General features: G+C 41.6%; 1 protein-coding gene across 1 annotated transcript in view; it reads right to left on the reverse strand.

Moving 5' to 3' along the window:
• The window catches only part of HDGFL3 (HDGF like 3), an 82,982-nt gene that overhangs the window by 41,098 nt on the left and 20,273 nt on the right, over nt 1-21,611 (reverse strand). Inside the window, exon 2 of the mRNA XM_073618621.1 lies at nt 9,598-9,674. Within this exon, the coding sequence (XP_073474722.1) occupies nt 9,598-9,674 (77 nt within the window). The remainder of the gene's footprint in view (nt 1-9,597; nt 9,675-21,611) is intronic.

The raw sequence follows: 21,611 nt of genomic DNA on the forward strand, positions 1-21,611 counted from the left end.
AGTGGTGTATAGAGACTCCTGAGAAATCTGGAATTGGATTCCACAAAGTTATCACACCCAAAGGTGTGGGGAGACCCTCCAGAAGGGGAGGTCTGACATATACTGTAGACTCGGGCGCCAGACTGTTAAGACAGATATAAGGATAACGGTAAACCATCTTCACTAGTACCCTAAGGAATACAGAAGGATACAGTCTACCCCTGGCCTATAGGCATGGGTCTAGACTTGGTCCTGTTCCCCCTGATCCAGCAAAGCATCAGCATCAATCAAGCAACTATCTCTTGATGGAATGCCAAGCCCAAGGGAAATGTCTGAACAGGTCTCCCTTCAAAGGCTTTGCTTCTCTCAAAGGAAAACTACCTAATCCCAGGACTACATGTCCCCTGAAGTCACCAAAGACTTTTCAATTCCTGTCAAAGGAATCCAATGGCAGTAGACCAAAAATACCTTGTTGGTCGTCGGTCCTGAAAGAGACTGTGTTCTGCTCAGGCAAACACATAACCCCACAGTCTGATCATACAGTTCTTGACTGAGCATAAATACTATTGTGACAGCAGTATGGTAATCTTGGGGAGGGGGAGGATTTAGGCTCAAGTTTACACTACTGCAAACACGATTCTGATGTGACTTTCCATGCGGTCATGCAGTGCAATCTTGATATGACACCGGATGTGGGTTGCATATTCTATGGAGCCAAATCTCACCAAAATCGCAAAGTAGCATAGGAACCTTTTTTAAAATTGCACCACACAGTCACATTGATTAGAACAGGCACCATTGAAAATAATGTGATTTCCCTCGTCATACGACTCAAGTCACATCAGAAATCGCACCAGTGTGAACCAACACTCAAACTTGGAAGCATTCCCTCGTGATCTCCACAGATGATGGCCTCACCTTATTGGTTCCCAGCCAGGGTTTATGGCACCCTTGAAAAATATGTGTGACTCCCTTTTTGTCAAGAGGCTACCAGTAGAGATAAACTAAAATCGCGGCATTTTCCTCGCAAGGAATGGCGCATGGAAAACTAAGGATTGTAGTATAGTCCAGCGCCATAACCAGCTATTAAAATGTTCCCTGTTTCTGCCAGGAGGATCCTGAATCAGAAGACCCACACACACTGTCTGCCAACAAACTTGTGAGACCCTGACTCTCTGGAATGGCCTAACCAGACAAAGTCTAAGGTACACCAAATGGCATGAACCTCTCTTTATGCCTTCCAAGAGACTACTAGTCAAGAGAAGCTGGATTCCTGGAGATTGCCCATATCCAGAACAGCACATATGAGATGGAGAGTTGCGGTATTGTACAGTCCAGGAAGCAGACTATCTCCCCTGATGCAGAAAAGATTCCTTTCCAGAGATGACAGCTCAATAAATCCCAGATGGTGTCCAACAGATCTGGGCAGATATTCTGCCTAAGGATAGATCCTACGAAGTAGATGGAACCACGTGTTCTGGTGGCTCAGAAGATGACGATTCTCCAGAGAACCCCCAGGTGAGGAAGTCAGAAATGTTTTCAGCTGTGTGGAGCTGAGGTTGGGTAGATACACCAGGGACAATGTGGTTAATAGTGGCAGGGGTATGCCCATTAGATATTATTAGACCCCTTGCAATGATGGAAACTATGGCTAAGGATCACCAAGAATGGTTGCTAACAACACAACACTGGGTCTAGTAAAGCAGGATCTACTGAAAGGACCTAGGTCCATCTAGTACAACCAATGCCAGGAGCAAAGCCCTTCCTCTAGAGGTTGTCCACTAGGGTCCCCGACAACTATACTCTAAATCCAAGGTCCTCTGCATGTCCCACAACAGTAACGGTAGGAAAAGAACACAGATTGAAAGCCAAGAGTCCATGCACCTAGAATTATCAAATGTGCAAGATCTACTCTGAGAGTAAAAGTCACCATCTTAAGCTTGCCATAGACAAAGCGATTTTCTTTCCTGCAACCACGGTTTGTAAAAAAAAAAAACGCTCGATTCCCTCATCAACACAGTCAGTGTCGATGGGCGAATCCTTATACATGTAAGTAAATAGTTACAGCCTACGCCCTGACAAGAATTTCCTTTTTAACAATGCAGTTTACACTGAGAAGGAAAATTGTTAGAAAAGAGAAATAAAATAAAAATAGTCTCTAGAGTGCAATGAATGTTTGCAGCAGCAATGCTAAAAAAAAAAAAGTTAATATCAAAATCACCAAAAATATACAAAGAAGGTCCAGTTATTAAAAGAGAAAAAATGAAGACAAGTGCATCGATCTGGTGCAATAAAATCTCCAGGTGTATGTTTGACATTATTTGTGTAGATATCTGTACCATTGCTTGTTCAACAATAAATAACAATAAATAATATAAAAACAGTTAGGAAATATGGAACTCACTACTGATGTTGTTGCAAATCACTAAACCCATTACAAGGAAACATAATATTGGGAATTACTAACACTGAAGAGTACAAAATCTGGTGCAGCTGTGCATGGTAGCCGATCAGCTTCTAACTGTTCAATTAACCACTTAATTACTGGGCACTTATACTCCCTTGCTGACCAGGCCACTTTTCAGCTCTATCTCACTTTGAATGACAATTGCACAGGCATGCAACACACTTTTAGACAGATAGCTCTTTCTTTTGGTGGTATTCAATCAAACCACTGGGCTTTTTTTTATTTTTGCAAAACAAACAAAAAAAGATGGAACATTTTGAAAAAAAAAATTTTTTTTTTAGTTTCCGTTATACAATTTTGCATATAAGTAATTTTTTTACTTCACTGATGTGCGCCGATGAGGCTTCACTGATGAGCACTGATATGTGGCACCGATTATCTGTGTACATGTCCCCGTCAGGATTGCTGGTTACCAGCTCTCCTCTCCTCACACTGTGACAGCGTGTGAGGAAAGGAGGGCCAATAACTGGAAACTCTGTTTACATTGTGATCATCTGTGATAGCACACAGCTGATCACGTGGTAAACGGCCGCTGTGACTGGCCCTTTACCACGATCTTAGATTGGCTGTGTCCGAAGGACACGGCAATCACAGACCGCACCAGATGCGAGCCCCAGGGGGTGCGTGACGGCATGGTTCTGGGAGGATATCCACGGATGCCCTCCCAGGAACAACTGAGCCACGATATAGTGGTCTTTCTGCTATAGTGCGATAAGGAAGTGGTTAAGCTTTGACAAAAAAAAACAAAAGAAACTGGAAGCTAACTATGCAGAGTTGCACCAGATTTTGCACTCGCCAGTTTTTGTAAATCAACCCCCAATGTCATTTCAATTCAGACCATGTGAGGAAACCAAAATTATAACACCAATATTTCTGAGGAAAATACTTCCTGTTTCCTAAAGATGAACTCCAAGCAATACCCCTTTCACTGCAGCACACCTTACTGGCTTCTTGTGCTCCCCCCCCCCCCTTTAAGCTCGGCTGTACAGATTGTACAGCAGACTATGAGAGGTTGATACCAACTCAAGTGCAGGTTCTTGAACTGAAAAAAACATATATGATACATTAATGATTACAAAGTTGCATTCATTTTTGATTTTTTTATATCTCTCAAGATTTACCGTAACTGCTGTAAAAGAAGTGACTTGTAAAAGTGACTTGTACAAAATGACAGCAGTACATTAAAACTCAACTAAGGCTCCATACGTTTTTTAGATCTTTATATCTCTGCACACCAGCATTACATTAATTGAGGCTATTCTTTGCTTGGAAACGCCTAAACAAGGGGATGAGAGGTCCATGTCTGCTACATTTATGCACAGCGGACACAACCCGCTCTCCTCATTGGGCGGTCGGATGTAAGCAGACCTCCTGTTCATTTACACCTGACTGCCATCTGATCTGATGGACTGAAGGGGAAGGAATATCTGTCTGTTTTTAGCGGATCGGATTGGATGAAGGCGGGTGTAAACAGACAACTGTCCATTTGCTCCATAGAGGAGAATGGAGGTTTTGATCAGGTCCACTTGTTCGTTTTTCAGGTGGACCTGATGAGAACATTTGCGTGAAAGGGGCCTTACTGAGTGTTGATTAAGGAGTGCAGCAAGTGCTTACTTTGGTGCCTATTGGACTATCCATTCTTATTTAGGCTCCATTTACACCAATGCGTTTTTTCATGCTTTTTGCCTTTTGCCGAAATGCAGGACATTTTTTTAATAAGGGTTCCTATGGAACATATTCACATCAACGCATTTTTGTGCCTCTACATTTTCAGAAAGGGTCAGGGACTATTTTAAATGCAAAACAGTGCTTTTTAGCTTTTTTATTAATCAATAGGCATCAATGAAGAAGCTGCAGGAAAAACATGTAGTGCGTTTTTACCGTGATTTTGCCACGATCTGCATTATTAAATCTGCCCAACAACAAATTTTCCCCCCAAAAAAGCATAAAAAGTAAAAATTCAAAACCCACGAAAACCACAGCAAAAAAAGCACTGTAGAAACGCTCAAAAGCAACATGCATAGATGTGAATGGAGCCTTAGAGACCACATACAACTGCAGTAACAGGTGGAGATACAATGGGAAATGGTGGTTGTTAGAATAAAGTTTGACTGCATATAAAATTCTGTGATTTCAAAATAAAAAAAAGTTACCAATCACATATCAATATGCAACAATCCTGTAAGACAATATGCTCAGCATATGGTCAGTACAAAGTTCATGTAAATAAATCCAAACCCACATATAGTTGATTTACAAATCATATATAATCATAAAACACCTAATCCAATATCTCAGAATAGAAGCGACAAAGCACACAAAAGACTCCAGCACTGTAAATCTGTCATTGTGCTTGCTGAAGAACAACTTCTGTTGACCAAGTGTTCTTTAGCAACCATCAGGCATGTATGTGCACATCATTTGTAAAAGATAATTAATGTGGACAGTGTGAATGTGTGCCTGTCACTACTTAGTTGAGACCAAATAGCATGCTGAAGCAAGAAACAACAGGTTGTGTTATCATGTAACGAAAGTTAAGCCTGTTAAGCAGCAGCTACACATTGGCAGGCAACCAAAACGTGGCCCTTATAATTAGGATGCAAATGTGCATGTCTCTGCATTACATCTTGGACAAACATGAATGTGTACATTGCCCATTCTTGTTATCTTCTTATATGGTGCAAATACTACTAATAAAAGTTATATTAAATAAAAAACAAAAATAAGATGCATAAGCATCAAGATGGTGTGTTGAAACCAATACTGGCCTAATTAACATCTGCAACCTCATTGTGGATTTATTAACAATAAATCGAGCTGAGAGACACAGGGACAGCAAATGACATACAAACACTGATCTCTGTTAACTGGAAAAATAGGAACTTTGGCTTCCCTGTAAATTCCTTACCTTTAAGTATTGTACAGGACACAGAACTTGTATTCCTAGACCATGGGTTACATGTACCCTATCTTCAGATGAGTGGGCACTGGAAAAAAAAACTTGCTGCTGGGGCTGCCCCTTCTACACACCCCACCAACTCTGTGATACTCCGGTTCTTTAGCAAGAAATAGTGACCAAGACACAGAGGGGAGGTGTCTGTGACTTGCACTGTACTCCATGATAAGAAATGTACAGGTAAGTCAAAATTTCCTAATATCTTTATATGAGCAACCCCCCCCCCCCAAAAAAAAAGTCTTGATTAAGGATTGAGAGGCAAGAGGTTTCTGAAATACAATGCATAAGGCAGAAACCTGTTTTTTGAGGGTAATCAGGGCCAGATGCTGGTTAAGACCAAACTGAAGAAACAACAAAATATGAGAGATACAGGCATACCCCACTTTTAAGTACACAATGGGGTTTATTTACTAAACCTGGAAAGTGCAAAATCAGGCTCACTTCTTCATAGAAACCAACGAGCTTCTAACCTCTGCGTGTTCAAATAAGCTTTAGTAATAAAACCTGGAAGCTGATTGGTTTCTATGCAGAAGTGAGCCTGATTTTGCACTTTCCAGCTTTAGTAAATAAACCCCATTGCGTACTTAAAAGTGTGGTATGCCTGTAGAGTATTCCCAGGGACTTAGCTCCCTGTTCTCACATCAGGCAAAGAAAGCCATCGATAACTTATGGTAAATTTTGCAGGAGTTGGAATTTCTCTTAATGAGTAAGGTGAAAATAACAGAATCAGAATAAACCCTATTCCTTTAGGAATTGGATTTCAAGAGTTTCATGCTGCTAAAACCAGTTACACAGATGTCGGATAGAATGAGAGGCCTTGGACCAGTAAGTCTAGTCTGTCTGGAAGAGGCCAAAGCTCATCGGCAAGTTGTCTGGAGTGCGTCTGTGTATCACGTTCTCCTGAGAGAGTTTGGTGTGATGAGAATCATCAGAATCCTTTCCTCTACCTTGTGCATCAGTTGAGGAAGGATCTTCATTGGAGGGAAATCATAAACCAGCTTGAACCAAGACCAAGGAATCACCAGAGCATCCACAACAAAGGCTAGAGGATCCTTGGTCTTGGCCAAAGATTTGTTCAGCTTGTTGATGAATCTGGAATCCATGGTATCCACATCTGATATCCCTCACTTTGACTTTTTAAAGGTCTTTGGGTTCTTAGGAAGTCCATCTGCCTATTATCCACTTCATGTGTATGTGTATAGCTGAGAGAAATAAAATGTGTCTCTGTTCAGAATATCAGACTTGTTTCCTTTAAGGCTGGTTGACCTCTGCCTCCCCCTTGTATGTTTAGCATTGGACAACTGCATTTTCTTTTTCCATGTCATGTGTATGTTGGATTGAAGAAGTCAGGGGTGAAACTGGGCAAAGGGAACTGCACCAAACTACTGTCAAGCCCAGAACACTCATGCAGAAGCAAACATTTAGTTCTGAGATTCCACATGTGGGACTTTAGGGAAGAAACTTCCTTCTGATAGAGGAATATTCTGGCTTGGGCTGTGTCCAAGATTAGCCCCAGGTACTCCAGACAGACAGAGTCAGGGCTGGAGAGACTTTGAAAAGTTGATCATACAGCTGAAGTTTTGAAGAAGAAGATTCCTTTGGAAGACAAGGTTATGCATTAAGAGTCCTTCAGTAGGAGATTATTCAGGTAAACTGTGCTATGAATGCCCTGGGTACGCAGAAGAATCAGAAGTGGGGCAAGCACTTTTGTAAACACGCGGAGTGCAGAGGAAATCCCAAATGGTAGTGCTACAAATTGGAAGGTCTGCCACAGCAAAATGCAGAAAGTGCGGATGTGAGAGGAAGATGGAAATGTGTAGATAAGCATCCTGTAGTTCTACTTATGCTAGAAATCCCCTTTGAGATAAGCAATGGCAGATCTCACTGATCCCTGATCAGGTTCCTGATCACTGTTCATTTGTCTTGTTCAGTTAGCAACAGTCTGGCAAATTAAGACGGCAGCAATTGCTGTCTGCAGGACAGGACCTGCAAGGGCAAAGAATGCCCTTAAGACTCCTATGAACAGAATTCTCAAGAGAAGGAACATCCTCAATGGGAACCCAGTATGAAAGTGTAAGGTGTTTATTGAAACTAAAATGTTAGGATCCAGTGCCAGAACAACCCACTTCTTCTTAAAAATCCTTTTCGATAGAATAAATTTCAGCAAAAAGCTTTGGAGGAGTGAATACATTTTCAGGATTGCGCCTGTGACCCGTCATTGCCAAACGAGGGGATCCCCAGTGGGTGCTCACAGTTATGGAGTTTGGAACAGAAGGGGTTTTAGGTGTCCAGATACAGGAGCCACTATAACCCAGGTGCTGGCCATGTTCAAGTGGCTGTCCCTTTATAGGATGGTAGCAGGAGTGCAGCATCATACTGAGCGCATTTTAGGTGGAAAAAGGCAGGTGGAGATGCATCATCGTGATGCAGTTACCTCTTCTTCCCAAGACTAATGCCGCGTACACACAATCGTAATTTCCAACAACAAATGTTCGATGGGAGCTTGTTGTCGGAAATTCCGACCATGTGTAGGCTCCATCTGACATTTTTTGTCGGAATTTCCGACAACAAAAATTTGAGAGCTGGGTCAAATTTTCCGATAACAAAATCCGTTGTCGGAAATTCCGATCCTGTGTACACAATTCCGACACACAAAATTCCACGCATGCTCAGAATCAAGCAGAAGAGCCACACTGGCTATTGAACTTCATTTTTCTCGGCTCGTCGTACGTGTTGTACGTCACCGCATGCTTCACGTTCTGAATTTCCGACAACATTTATGTGACCGTGTGTATGCAAGACAAGTTTGAGCCAACATCCGTCGGAAATAAATCCAGGATTTTGTTGTCGGAATGTCCGATCATGTGTACGCGGCATAAGTCTAGATAGTAGGAGATGACCACCAAATTCAAATTGTTCACGGCAAGAAGCAAGGGCCCAGACTTTTCCCGTCATGGTGGGCATACTCACCATGGGGACTTCAGGGTCAGGGAACCATAGATATAGACCCTGGCCCTGTAAAGCACCCTGTGGCTAAATACACACATTGCACTATGTGCCAAGGTGAGCACCTAACACAGGATTCTATTTAGTGGGGTTCAGGTACAGTCCCCAATACACACCAAGAGTAAGCGATGCAGAAACTGCTAGGTAGCCATAGGCAGTAATCAGTCAGATAGAAGCTTCAGAGAAAAAACAACAACGGTTCAAAAAAGAAAATTCTTGAGGACAACAAAGCCATCACCAAAGCACACTATAAAAAGAAAAAAAATGGAGTCTCGTGGAGTGGGCGGAGTTATATGAGTGTACACTCTAGGGGAGACACTATCATATTTTTTGTCCAATCACCTGAAGGTATCCCGCATATAACCCATGAATAAAAGCCCTGTGTCCTGTATGATTAAGATATAAAGTATCCAGGGCAAACACTCCTCCCCCTCTTCCAAAAAGTGTCTAATGGGGTGAAAAGGAAAGCACATATTGCTCACAGAAAACAAAAAATATTTATATGGGAATCATTGGAACATATGAATCCAGCAAGTAAATCAAAATTAACCAAGAATAAACAACATAAATAATGATATGTTTTAGGTTTTTCTTACACAGTCTGAAGTAAAAAGAGAATGTATTTTCTTATAGAGGCAAAGCCTACTTTCACATCAACATAGATATTCTAAAAACTGAACAGAAGTTTTAGCCCTTTCTATGAAAAAAAAATAAAAAATTACTTTAAGATGAACGTGTGAGAAAAGGGGGTGAGGGCAGAAAAAGTGGCACGCCTATTTGCATGCACCTCCAGCTTCCTTGGATCTGTTGTTTTGGGTGACCTCTACTGGAAATAACTAAACATGCTTGTTGATAGATCTATCCTCGCCCCATTCTGTCAGGTAAACCTTACCATTGCTTAGCAAGGCCACTCATGCAAGTGATGGACAAATTGTAACATGCATCTCAAAGAAGGGAGTGTGGCCGTTACCTCTGACCAGAAAGTTTGTACAGTTACCCAATGTACAGAGCAGCTCCGCTTTTGAGTTCCTAAATTAATATACCAAAGATTCGAGGCAGCTTTCCTACAACTGGTATACCTTGGGCTTCTTCCCTTTTTTGTCTTCACTTTATCTTGTCTCCTTATGTAATATCATACAGTAGAGGTGTTAGGCATACAACATATATTGATCCATTGAAAATGACTTACGTCTCATGAGTGCCAAAAAAGAAGATTGGAAATTTATTTGCTGGTGGTTTCACAGCTCCTTCCGGTAGTTCATCAATCTGTTAAAGATAAAAATATATTCAGATTTTTACTGAAAAATCTCTGTATAAATCTTTATAAGCTTTCTTTTTTTACTGAAACCAAAATCATGTATATACATATTGTATAAATAATATTAGTTCTTGAAAGCTTACATAAATGCTACCACTTACATACTGCTTAGAAATGCCTTTTAAAAGCTCTTTAAAGTGGTTGCAAACCCTTTTTAACAAGTCCAAAAACAAAACCTGCAAGATAAAGGCATAATGAGCTAGTATGCATAGCATACTAGCTCATTGTGAATTAGTTACCTGAGATCGACACCCCTGCAGTGGTCCTCGTTTACCACTCCGGCGGCCGACATCTCCCCGGGGGGGGGTTACTTCCGGGTATCGCGGCTCCGGTGCTGTGATTGGCCAGAGCCGCGATGACATCACTCCCGCGCATGCCGCGGGACCGCCGGTAACGGCACAGTACAACTGAAGTTTGCGAATGTGCTGATGACGTTGGCACATGCAAATACAGGGATATCTCCTAAACCGTGCAGGTTTAGGAGATATCCAGTGTAGCTACAGGTAGGGCTAATTATAGGCTTGTTTGTAGTTTAAAGTGGTTGTAAAGGGTTTACAACCATTTTAATGTCTATTCATTCTTCTTTGTTGGTGCGTGTATGGTGAGATTACAATCTCCCAAACATTGACTGTATATACCAAAGGAACTGTCCAGCTTTACTTGTCTTTATGAATGAATAAAATTAAGGAGTGTAAGAAAAGGACAATTTTTTACCGCTAAATAACATTTAGTAGATAGACTGGTTGATACGCGTTTCAAATCTCGACTGGTTTAGCGGGAGATTCGAACCGTGTATGGGCAAGTTACATCGATCAATCAACTTGGGTACAACCAGCACGCCGGATTTTACTTCCGATTATCACTAGCGGCTACTATAGCCACTAACAATAATCAATGTCTTCTCCCGGCAGGGGCAGACAGTGGCTCAGCAGGAGGGATTCCCACTGTCTGTGTTGATGGGGAAAATAAATTCATTTCTTTCCTGCAACAAAGAAATTCCCTCTGTGTATGGCCGGACTAAGACACTTTGAACTGAAATCTCCTACACAATGGATAAATGTGAATACAATGCATGTAGCATCCTGCGGTTCAATTCACATTGGTCTATTTATTAATGTTTTCACACTAGATTCACATAACTTTCCCCCGGGATTCACACATTTTTCCAATTCCTAAGTGTTAAAAAGCCCAACAGTACCCTCAACAAAACCTAATTAACTTGGGGTGCTGAAAATAGCATCCATACTTTTTTGATGGCTTAAAAAACATGTCCAACAGCAGTGCAAAGTATAGGGCACAGACAACAGAGCACCGATGTTTGGAGAAAAATAAAATAAAACACAACTTGCAAATCGATTAATTCCATTTGGAACCGTTTCTATGCTTTAAAGTCAAATTTCCTGCCTTCAGAAAACCAGATTTAAAAATGTGTCAATGCTTTCACTAATGTCAAAAAGTTTCCCTTCCCTACCTTTGGTAGGTAGATTTACTATACTGTCTGACAAGAAGGTAAAACAAATTATTGCTAAAATCCTTGTGATATAAGTAGTAGACCTGACTTAGCAGTAGGACCACTAATATACCACTGTACCGTCCAATAGGGTTGATTTACTAAAACTGATCCACTCAGAATCACTCATCAATGCATTCGGCAGCTGTGCATGGTAGCCAATCAGCTTCTAACTTCAGCTCTTTCAATTAAGTTTTGACAAAAAAATGGAAGCCGATTGGTTTCTAGGCAGAGCTACACCAGATTATACACGCTCCAGTTTTAGTAAATCAGTAAATCAGCAGCCCCGGAAGGATTTACCACCTTAACCACTTAAGGACCGGGCCTATTTTTCAAACTTGTTGCTTACAAGTTAAAATATATATTTTTTTGCTACAAAATTACTTAGAACCCCCAATTGTTGCAATACTTTCTGTCACACTGCGCAGCGGTCTTACAAGCGCACTTTTTTTGGAAAAAATAGACTTTAAAAAACCAAAAAAAAAAAAAACAACAATAAACTGAGCCCAATTTTTTTTATATTGTGAAAGATAATGTTACACTGAGTAAATTTATACCCAACATGTCACACTTCAAAATTGCGCCCGCTTGTGGAATAGCGGCAAACTTTTATCCTTAAAAATCTCCATAGGCGACGTTTAAAAAACTCTACAGGTTGCATGTTTTGATTAACAGAGGAGGGCAGAATTATTTCTCTCGCTCTAACGATCGCGGTGATACCTCACATATGTTTTAACACCGTTTTCATATGCGGGCACTACTCACGTATGCGTTGGCTTCTGCACGCGAGCTCGGCGGGATGGTGCGCTTTTAAAAAAATGTTTTTCTTATTTATTTTACTTTTTAATTTTTATTTTTACACTGTTTTTTTTTTTTTTTTTTAATTGTGTCACTTTATTCTTATTACAAGGAATGTAAACATCCCTTGTAATAGAAAAAAAGCATGACAGGACCTCAAAAAGACCTCAGATCTCACATCATATAAAATGCAATAAAAAAATGAATTAAAAAAATGTCGTTTGAAAAAAAAAATAAAAAAAAATAAATGTCCCTTTAAGAGCTATGGGCGGAAGTGACATTTTCACATCGTTTCTGCCATGCAATGGTATGGAGCTGGGCAGGGGCCATCTTCCCCTCACTCAGCTCCATAGCATAGAGGGGACAGGATCTGATCGCCTCAGCCGCTGCCGGCGGCTCCGATAAGCGGTGGAGGGCACCGGAGCGTGGTGGGAGGGGCTCCTGCCACCGATAAAAGTGATCTCATGGCGAATCCAGCAGTGAGACTACTTTTATCTGAAACCAGACCGCCCGCTGAAGAAGTGGATACCGGGGTTATGGCAGCTAGCTGCTGCCATAACAATGATATTCCACTTCAAAGTGCCACCGTATAATGATGGCGGGCGATCCGTAAGTGGTTAATGACCAGGCCATTTTTTGTGATACGGCACTGTGTTACTTTAACTGACAATTGCGCGATCATGTGACACTTTACCCAAATAAAATTGATGTCCTTTTTTTCCCACAAATAGAACTTTCTTTTGGTGGTATTTGATCACCTCTGTGGTTTATATTTTTTGCACTATAAACAAAAAAAGATCAACAATTTTGAAAAAAAAACAATATTTTTTTTTAACTTTCTGCTATAATACATATTAAAAAAAAAAAACTAATTTCTTCATTAATTTAGGCCAATATGTATTCTGCTACATATTATTGGTAAAAAAAATCCCAATATTCTGCCAGGTTGCTCATTTTGGCAACACTGAAGAATACTAGCACATTATGACATTGCCTTTCAGGTTGTAAAAAACAAACAAACAGTGGTTTACTACCGCTTTAAAGGGGTTGTAAAGGTTTGTGTTTTTTCACCTTAATGCATCCTATGCATTAAGGTGAAAAAACACCTGTCAGTGACTGTCCCCCCCCCAGCCCCTTTGTTTTACTTACCTGAACCCTCTGACTTGTCCCATGGGGACGCGCTGTCTCTCTGCTAGGGGGTTCTCGGTTGTTGATTGGATAGATTGATAGCAGCGCTGCCATTGGCTCCCGCTGCTGTCAATCAAATCCAACGACGCGGCTGCTGGGGGGCGGGGCTGAGTCCTGCATTCAGTGTCTATGGATGCCGAATGATGGACTTGGGAGTGCACCCGCAAGGTAACTCCCTGGGAGAGCGCTTCTCCTAGGGGGTTATCTGATGTGGGGAGGAGCCGCCGAGGGACCCCAGAAGAGGAGGTTCAGGGCCACTCTGTGCAAAACGAGCTGCACAGTGGAGGTAAGTATGATATGTTTGTTATTTAAAAAAAAAAAAAAAAAACATGAACATTTAGTGTCACTTTAAGTACTTATAATGCCACTCATGAGAGGTTTTCTTTGAACAGATTTTTAGAAGACACATGCATACACGATATTTTATTACACTATACACATAAGCACAACAGTTCTGCGATTGTAATCATAAAACATACCTTTCTTTGATTAATCACATACGCTGATATATGCAGGCTAACAATTAATATTGCATTGACATAAGACTCGTGATACCTTTGTCTGACTATCCTAGTACAATTATCCACTTGGGAAGCACAGTTGCAATGATAATTTATATTTAAATGGAGATATGGACAGTAATACAGCTTTCAGTAAAGACAAAATGAAACAAATACAGTCACTGACCACACAGCAATCACTGATAACAAAGAAGCTGCGTGTATTACTAGAAAACACCTACATTTCAAGTGAAGCAATCACATTTATTTCATTAATCTGATCATCAGCCTATTGTATTTCGACAATCCCAAAAATATTTGAACATGTATGTTAACATCAGTAGAATCAAACTGAAATCACATGAACATTTCAGAGCCTCTGCCAATACTAACATAAAAGGAACCAGACATGTGATTTCAGTTAAAATGAGCCTGGACTGGAGTCAACATCGTGTTTTCCCAATAGATCCAGCTCTGGAAGGAGAAAACATGGAGATCGTTTTCCTTCTTACAATTGTAGTGAAGGCAGTGAATGAAGAAAACACGGCAGAAGCCATGGAGGTGTGGTGATCCTCGTAAAATCGTGTGCAGCCGGAGTCTGCTCAACCTCCATTATCACAAACAGCTCTCTCAGGGAGACAACCTTTCAGCCATCCCCATCTATATTCTAGGAAGAATAACACTGGAGCCATTTACTATCCCCTTTATACCAGACCTTATAGATTTTATTCAATCATTTCAAAAAAATCATTCCTTTCTCTGGTTAGCTGTTTATTTCAAAGACGCTAAAAGAGAGCTAAAAGACAGCACATCTCCTATTCAGTAAGACTGTATTTGGCTTTATTTAGGGCTCATTTACACCAGATAACGTCAAACACATTTGAAGCACAGTATACATGCATATGCAAAATTATTAATGTATTTCAATGAACCTTGTGTACACTCCTGTGGAGCTCTCATGTTTGTTTAACCGATTGCCGGCCGACCTATAGAAGCTTTACTGCTACAGGACGGCCGCTCTGTGCAGAATTGTGTATATATATATATACGTGATTCAGCGCTTCCAGGTAGGGGGCGTGCGGTCATGCAACGCTGTACATAAATGAAATTTATCTCATTATTGAGATAATGTTTTTCCCCACAAATGGAGCTTTCTTTTGGCTGTATTTGATCACCACTGGGTTTTTCATTGGCTGGCACCCATTGATTGGCTTCTGCTGTGACTAATCACAGCAGAAGCCGATCACCGGGTGCCAGCCAATGGATGACCACTGGCACCTGCTGATCGATGAGGCGACACACACTGGACGCAGCTCTGTCTATGTAAACAAGGCGGAGCTCCATCCTGTCAGCGGGGATGTGCTGGATATTGTTTTCTGGCAAAGCAGAGAATAAAATCCAGCACATCCCCTAGTGAAAGCACCTCACAGTACACAAAAACACTAATTAGGCACACATTTAACCCTTTGGTCTCCCTAGATGTTTACCCTCTTCCCTGCCAGTGTCATTAGTACAGTGACAGTGCATATTTTTAGCACCGATTACTGTATTCGTGACACTAAAAAGTGTTATGCCCTGTACACACGGTCGGACTTTCCGACGGAATATGTGCGATCGGAGCTTGTTGTCGGAAATTCCGACCATGTGTAGGCTCCATCTGACTTTTTCCATCGGAATTTCCGACACACAAAGTTTGAGAGCTTGCTATAAAATTTTCCGACAACAAAATCCGATCGCTTAAATTCCGATCGTGTGTACACAAATCCGACGCACAAAGTGCCACGCATGCTCAGAATAAATTAAGAGACATAAGCTATTGGCTACTGACCCGTTTTTAGTCCCGACGTACGTGTTTTACATCACCGCGTTCAGAATGATCGGATTTTCTGACAACTTTGTGTGACCATGTGTATGCAAGACAAGTTTGAGCCAACATCCGTCGGAAAAAAATCCTAGGATTTTGTTGTCGGAATGTCCGATCAATGTCCGACCGTGTGTGCGGGGCATTAGTGTCAGATTGTCTGCTGCAATATCACAGTACCGCTATGTCACTGATCGCCGCCATTACTAGTATAAAAAAGGTAAATAAATCAATATACACTTATTGGCATTTTTTTTTACCAAAAATATGTAGCACAATACATATTGGCCTAAATTTAAGAAAAATTCGATTTTCTTCAATTCTTTTTTATTGGGTATGTTTTATAGCAGAAAGTAAAAAATATTGTTTTTTTTTTTTTTCTTTAAAACTGTTGGGCTTTTTTTGTTTTAAGTGCAAAAAATAAAAAATGCAGTGGTGATCAAACCAAAAGAAAGCCCTATTTGTGGGGGGGGGAGAAATTAGATACACGTCACTTATGTACAGCGTTGCATGACCGTGCAAATGTCAAACTATGCAGTGCTGCATAGCAAAAAATGGCCTGGTCATGAAGGGGGGTAAATCTTCCAGAAGTCAAGTGGTTAAACAAAGTAAATGCAACTCTGCAAAAATAAATAAATAATAATTTAAAAATATATATATATACAGTACATATGAGTTTTTTGGTGCTTTTTGCAGAAACGCACTACAGTCCATTTAACATGGTTTGCTATGGGACATGTTCACATCTATGCTTTTTTCAGCTGCTGCATTTTTGAAAAGGGTCAGGGACTTTTTTTTTATTATGCAAAAAAGTCCTTTTTTGTTCAATAAATTTAAATGGAGAAGCTGCAGAAAAGCTTGTAGTGCGTTTTTGCCACAATTCGCATCTTTTAATCTGCCCAACAGCAAATTGGCCAAAAAAACAAGTATAAACAATGCAAATCGCAGCAAAATCCTGTGGCCAAAAAAGCACCGCTAAAACGGATCATTTCCACCACCATCCCTGACTCCAGTGTGCAGTTCTGTATGCACATTCTTATGCATTTGTAATGCGTTTGCAGTGCATCTATTTAGGCGTCATTTTTTAATCTTTAATGATAACCAACGTTTACTAAATAAAATGTTTGCTACATATTTTTTTTTTATTGTTTTGAGTGGGACTTCCTGTCCCACTTCCTGCTTCCGTTTTCGGTCCGCCTAGGCGACTCCTCCTCTCCCCCTAGGTGGCCCCTCCCTCTCAGCAATCTTCTGGGAAATGTCACAGGTCCCTGAAGATTGTCTGTCCACTTGGAGAGCGCAGTGTGACTCACGTATGCACAGTGCACGCCCGGCCGTTAAGCCGTCATGACCGTGTGCCCAGTTTCAATGGAGGCGCCGCGGAGAGGAGGGGGAGAGGAGCGAGGCTCCGTGTGGCCACATCACTGGACCGTGGGACAGGTGATGGTCTGTTTATTAAGGCCGGGTTCACACCTATGCAAATTAGTTGCGGGTTTCCCTGCATCCAATTTGCATAGCAGGAGAATGTGACTGGTTCCCTATGGAGCCGGTTCACATATCTCCGTTGCAGCTGCAGAGCGCACTGCAGAGAAACGCTGTGCGTCTTTGGCTTCGTTTCAAGGCCAAATTCAGGCATAGATGCGGCCTTGATTTGTCCCTGAAACGGGGAACAGGGATGCACAGCGCTCCTGTGCGATCGGCAGCGGGTTACAGTGTGAACCAAGCCTAAAAGTCAGCAGCTACACTTTCTGTAGCTGCTGACGTTTAATAAACTAAAAAAAGCCTGGAACTCCGCTTTAGGTGATTTGCTAACCGGTTACGGGCTACAATGAAATGGTTCAGAATTTAGAATTTTTTTATTTTGAATAGCATATTGAACAATTTCCTCAAGCAGCCGCTGAATGCCTGCAGGCGGGAGAGGAGGAGAAGCCAGTTTTTAGCGCTTGCAGGAGAAAAATGTAGGGGGTCTTTTTCTCTATATGCTGCACCCACCGCCCCCTGTCCAAGTGTAAAACAGAATGTGGCAGGGAGGCTGCATGGACCCCCTGGAGCATGGGGCAAGGCCACCATTGTGACCCCTGATGCTATACCAGTGGTTGGGGGGTATGGTAAAAATACATCTCAACTATGTTGTTTTACCGCCCCCCAAACTGCAATTGTAAATGAACCCTTACTGTCCTGAGCCCTCTATAAGGCTGCTTTCACACTGATTCAGGAGTTTTAGTGAGCTTTCAGAAAGTGCACCAAACCTGCAAGATATACAGTGCCAATGTTCAATGTTTTTTTTAATCTGAATTATATATGATGGATCAGAACACAATAGTCTAAGTTGGTGAAGTAAAATTAGAAAAATATATATATTTTTCAGAAATAAAAAACTGATAATTGGCATGTGCGTATGTATTCACCCCCTTTGTTATGAAACCCATCAAAAGCTCTGGTGCAACCAAATAGCTTCAGAAGTCACATAATTAGTGAAATGATGTCCACCTGTGTGCAATCTAAGTGTCACATGATCTGTCATTACATATATACACCTTTTTGAAAGGCCCCAGAGGCTGCAACACCTAAGCAAGAGGCACCACTAACCAAACACTGCCATGAAGACCAAGGAACTCTCCAAACAAGTAAGGGACAATGTTATTGAGAAGTACAAGTCCGGGTTAGGTTATAAAAAATATCAAAATCTTTGATGATCCCTAGGAGCACCATCAAATCTATCATAACCAAATGGAAAGAACATGGCACAACAGCAAACCTGCCAAGACGGCCGCACACCAAAACTCATGGACCGGGCAAGGAGGTCATTTATCAGAGAGACAGCACAGAGACCTAAGGTAACCCTGGAGGAGCTGCAGAGTTCCACAGCAGAGACTAGAGTATCTGTACATATGACAACAATAAGCCGTACGCTCCATAGAGTTGGGCTTTATGGCAGAGTGGCCAGAAGAAAGCCATTACGTTCAGCAAAAAACAAAATGGCACCTTTTCAGTTTGCGAAAAGGCATGTGGGAGACTCCCAAAATGTATGGAGGAAGGTGCTCTGGTCTGATGAGGTTAAAATTTAACTTTTTGGCCATCAAAGAAAACGCTATGTCTGGCACAAACCCAACACATCACATCACCCAAAGAACACCATCAGTGAAACATGGTGGTGGCAGCATCATGCTGTGGGGATGTTTTTCAGCAGTCAGTACTGGGAAACTGGTCAGAATTGAGGGAAAGATGGATGTGCTAAATACAGGGATATTCTTGAGCAAAACCTGTACCACTCTGTGTGTGATTTGAGGCTAGGACGGAGGTTCACCTTCCAACAGGACAATGACCCCAAACACACTGCTAAAGCAACACTTGAGTGGTTTAAGGGGAAACATGTAAATGTGTTGGAATGGCCTAGTCAAAGTCCAGACCTCAATCCAAAAAAAAAAAATTTGTAGTCCGACTTAAAGATTGCTGATCACAAGCACAAACCACCCAACTTGAAGGAGATGGAGCAGTTTTGCAAGGAGGAATGGACAAAAATTCCAGTGGTAAGATGTGGCAAGTTCATAGAGACTTATCCAAAGCGACTTGGAGCTGTGATAGCCGCAAAAAGTGGCTCTACAAAGTATTGACTTTAGGGGGGTGAATAGTTATGCACATTGAGTTTTTCTGTTTTTTTGGCCTATTTGTTGTTTGCTTCACAATAAAGACAAAAAAAATCTTCAAAGTTGTGGTCATGTTCTGTAAATTAAATGATGCAAATCCTCAAACAATCCATGTTAATTCCAGGTTGTGAGGCAACAAAACACGAAAAATGCCAAGGGGGGGTGAATACTTTTGCAAGCCACGTAGAAGTGTGCTTCCCTGGTTTGAAGTTAAGGGCCACATCAGAGGGCTCCGAGGGCCACAGGTTGAGCACCCCTGTCTTACATAGAAGAGCAAAAATACTCAGGAACTATAAACCACAATCAATTATTTAAATGGGTTTTGGAGCCTTGGTTCGGGTTCATAAGTAAATGTAAGCCCAAAAAACATGTTTTATCCAACACACATCATTCTGCTAAAAATCACTGCAGACCAGTTAACGAATTTGAATGGTATAATACAGCCATACTTGGATATTAATTAATCTTTTTTAAATACTCGCACCTTGGGGAGGGAGGTTCAGACTCACACAGACAGTCAGCTCAGACGAGCCTCTCCGAAGACTTCTATCATATTGGAGGCTGAATTTATTCAACAAAAGAACACCATAAGGATTCAATTGACATAACGTGCAAAGAGTAATTATGTTTTGTTAACCATACTAACCAATTAGAAAATCACTTTTCATTACTATGAACTTTTAAAGGATAAGTTCACCTTTCTGAACATGTTACACCCATATTTAGGGTGTAACATAGAGTTGCCACCTCATCCCTTTAGACCCGACCATATATTAATTACACAGGTTCTGAGGCTAATTTGATGCGGATAAGTGAGTTTAATTACCACCTTATCTGCCTCAGAACCTGTGTAATTAATATGTGTTCGGTTTTAACGGGATGAGGTGGCAACTCTAGTGTAGCATGGAACTTGTTCAACATCTGACCCCTTTCCCTCCGACCACCCCACCCTCCTCCTTGTGACAGCGAGCCAGGGATCTTCTCCCCGTACTCGCTGTCACAATTCAAAGACAGCGCAGCCATGAGAGGCTCCGCCCACACGGCCGCATCATTGATTCACATGTCCCTGTGAATCAATGAACTACAAGTTCCAATAGCCTTTGATGCTTCCTGTCATTGTGTAAGTGCCTGCCCATATTGGATACATACAGGCATCCGATACAGGCAGACAGCTACACAGACAGTCTGCATTACACCCACAATCTGCTGTCCGCTAAAAACAGACAGATGGGGATTGGATGAGTTGGGTGGAAACAGACAGGTCAGCTGCTGACTTCTAATTTTTTCAGAAAAAGCTGAACAGCTTTAACTTACGCTGCAGAGTTTGACAAGTGGCACCGCCTGTCAAACTCACTGATTAATATCAATGGTGCCTCAGCGCAATCGCAAGCCAAGTGCTTGGCTCGCAGTTGCGTCACCGTACTGCAAAGTAAAAAGAACAAAATCAGGCATCAGGAGGCACCAGTATCTCCTTCTAAATGCCCGTCAGCTGCTGCTATGCCGCACCCTGAAAAGTGATTCACTGTGGATTTCTTTTCAAAGGACTGAAAGCTTACCACCTGTCTGAAAGAACCCGTAGATTCATGACGGAAAGAAGGTATTGCTGAACCTGGAAAACATTGGATATACAGACGTGTGCCAGACCAGAGCTGTAGAATTGGCTATACATTATTTTGAGGTCAAGTCCAAAATGTGGTATTTCTTCTAGAATACGTATAATTACACAAATTACATTCTCCTTACATTTTAGACTAGAAAACGTCACAGTCGTTAACACTAATAACGAAAATAAGGGATTACAAGTGAATGAAAAATGTGTTCGAGGAAATCCTCCCATATTGCTTTCATAATATAACAACCTGGAAAATCTTCTCTGCCAATCAAAGTGGTTCTGAAGGCTGAAGGTTTTTTTTTTACCCTCATACATTCTATGCATGAAGGCAAAAAGCCTTCAGTATGCAGCTCCCCCACCTAATACTTACCCAAGCCCGGTCCAGTGATGTCTATTGACTCCCGCTGCTGTCAATCAAAGCTTACAACCAGTGAGGGGGGGGAGGGCAGAGCAGGGCTCGGGAGCGAGCATGAACGAGTGCAAGCTGCTTGCTATAGGGGCACTCAGAGAAGAGGAGGAGCCAGGAGCAACAGTGGGAGACCCGAGAAGAGGAGGATCAGAGCTGCTCTGTGCAAAACCACTGCAGACAGCAGGTAAGTATAACATGTTTATAAAATGAAAAAAAAAAACTTTAATACAAGGTGGTATCAAAAAGTTTTGAGAGTAGTTTTGTAACACGCCAACAGATGACAGCACAAGGCTGAATGCACAGTCACAGGGAGCACCAACCTTCATAAGTCAGTGTGCCAAAAGACATCATCCTGTGTACATC

Source organism: Aquarana catesbeiana, linkage group LG03 (assembly GCF_042186555.1).
Source record: "Aquarana catesbeiana isolate 2022-GZ linkage group LG03, ASM4218655v1, whole genome shotgun sequence".
In the NCBI taxonomy this organism is placed as follows: domain Eukaryota; kingdom Metazoa; phylum Chordata; class Amphibia; order Anura; family Ranidae; genus Aquarana; species Aquarana catesbeiana.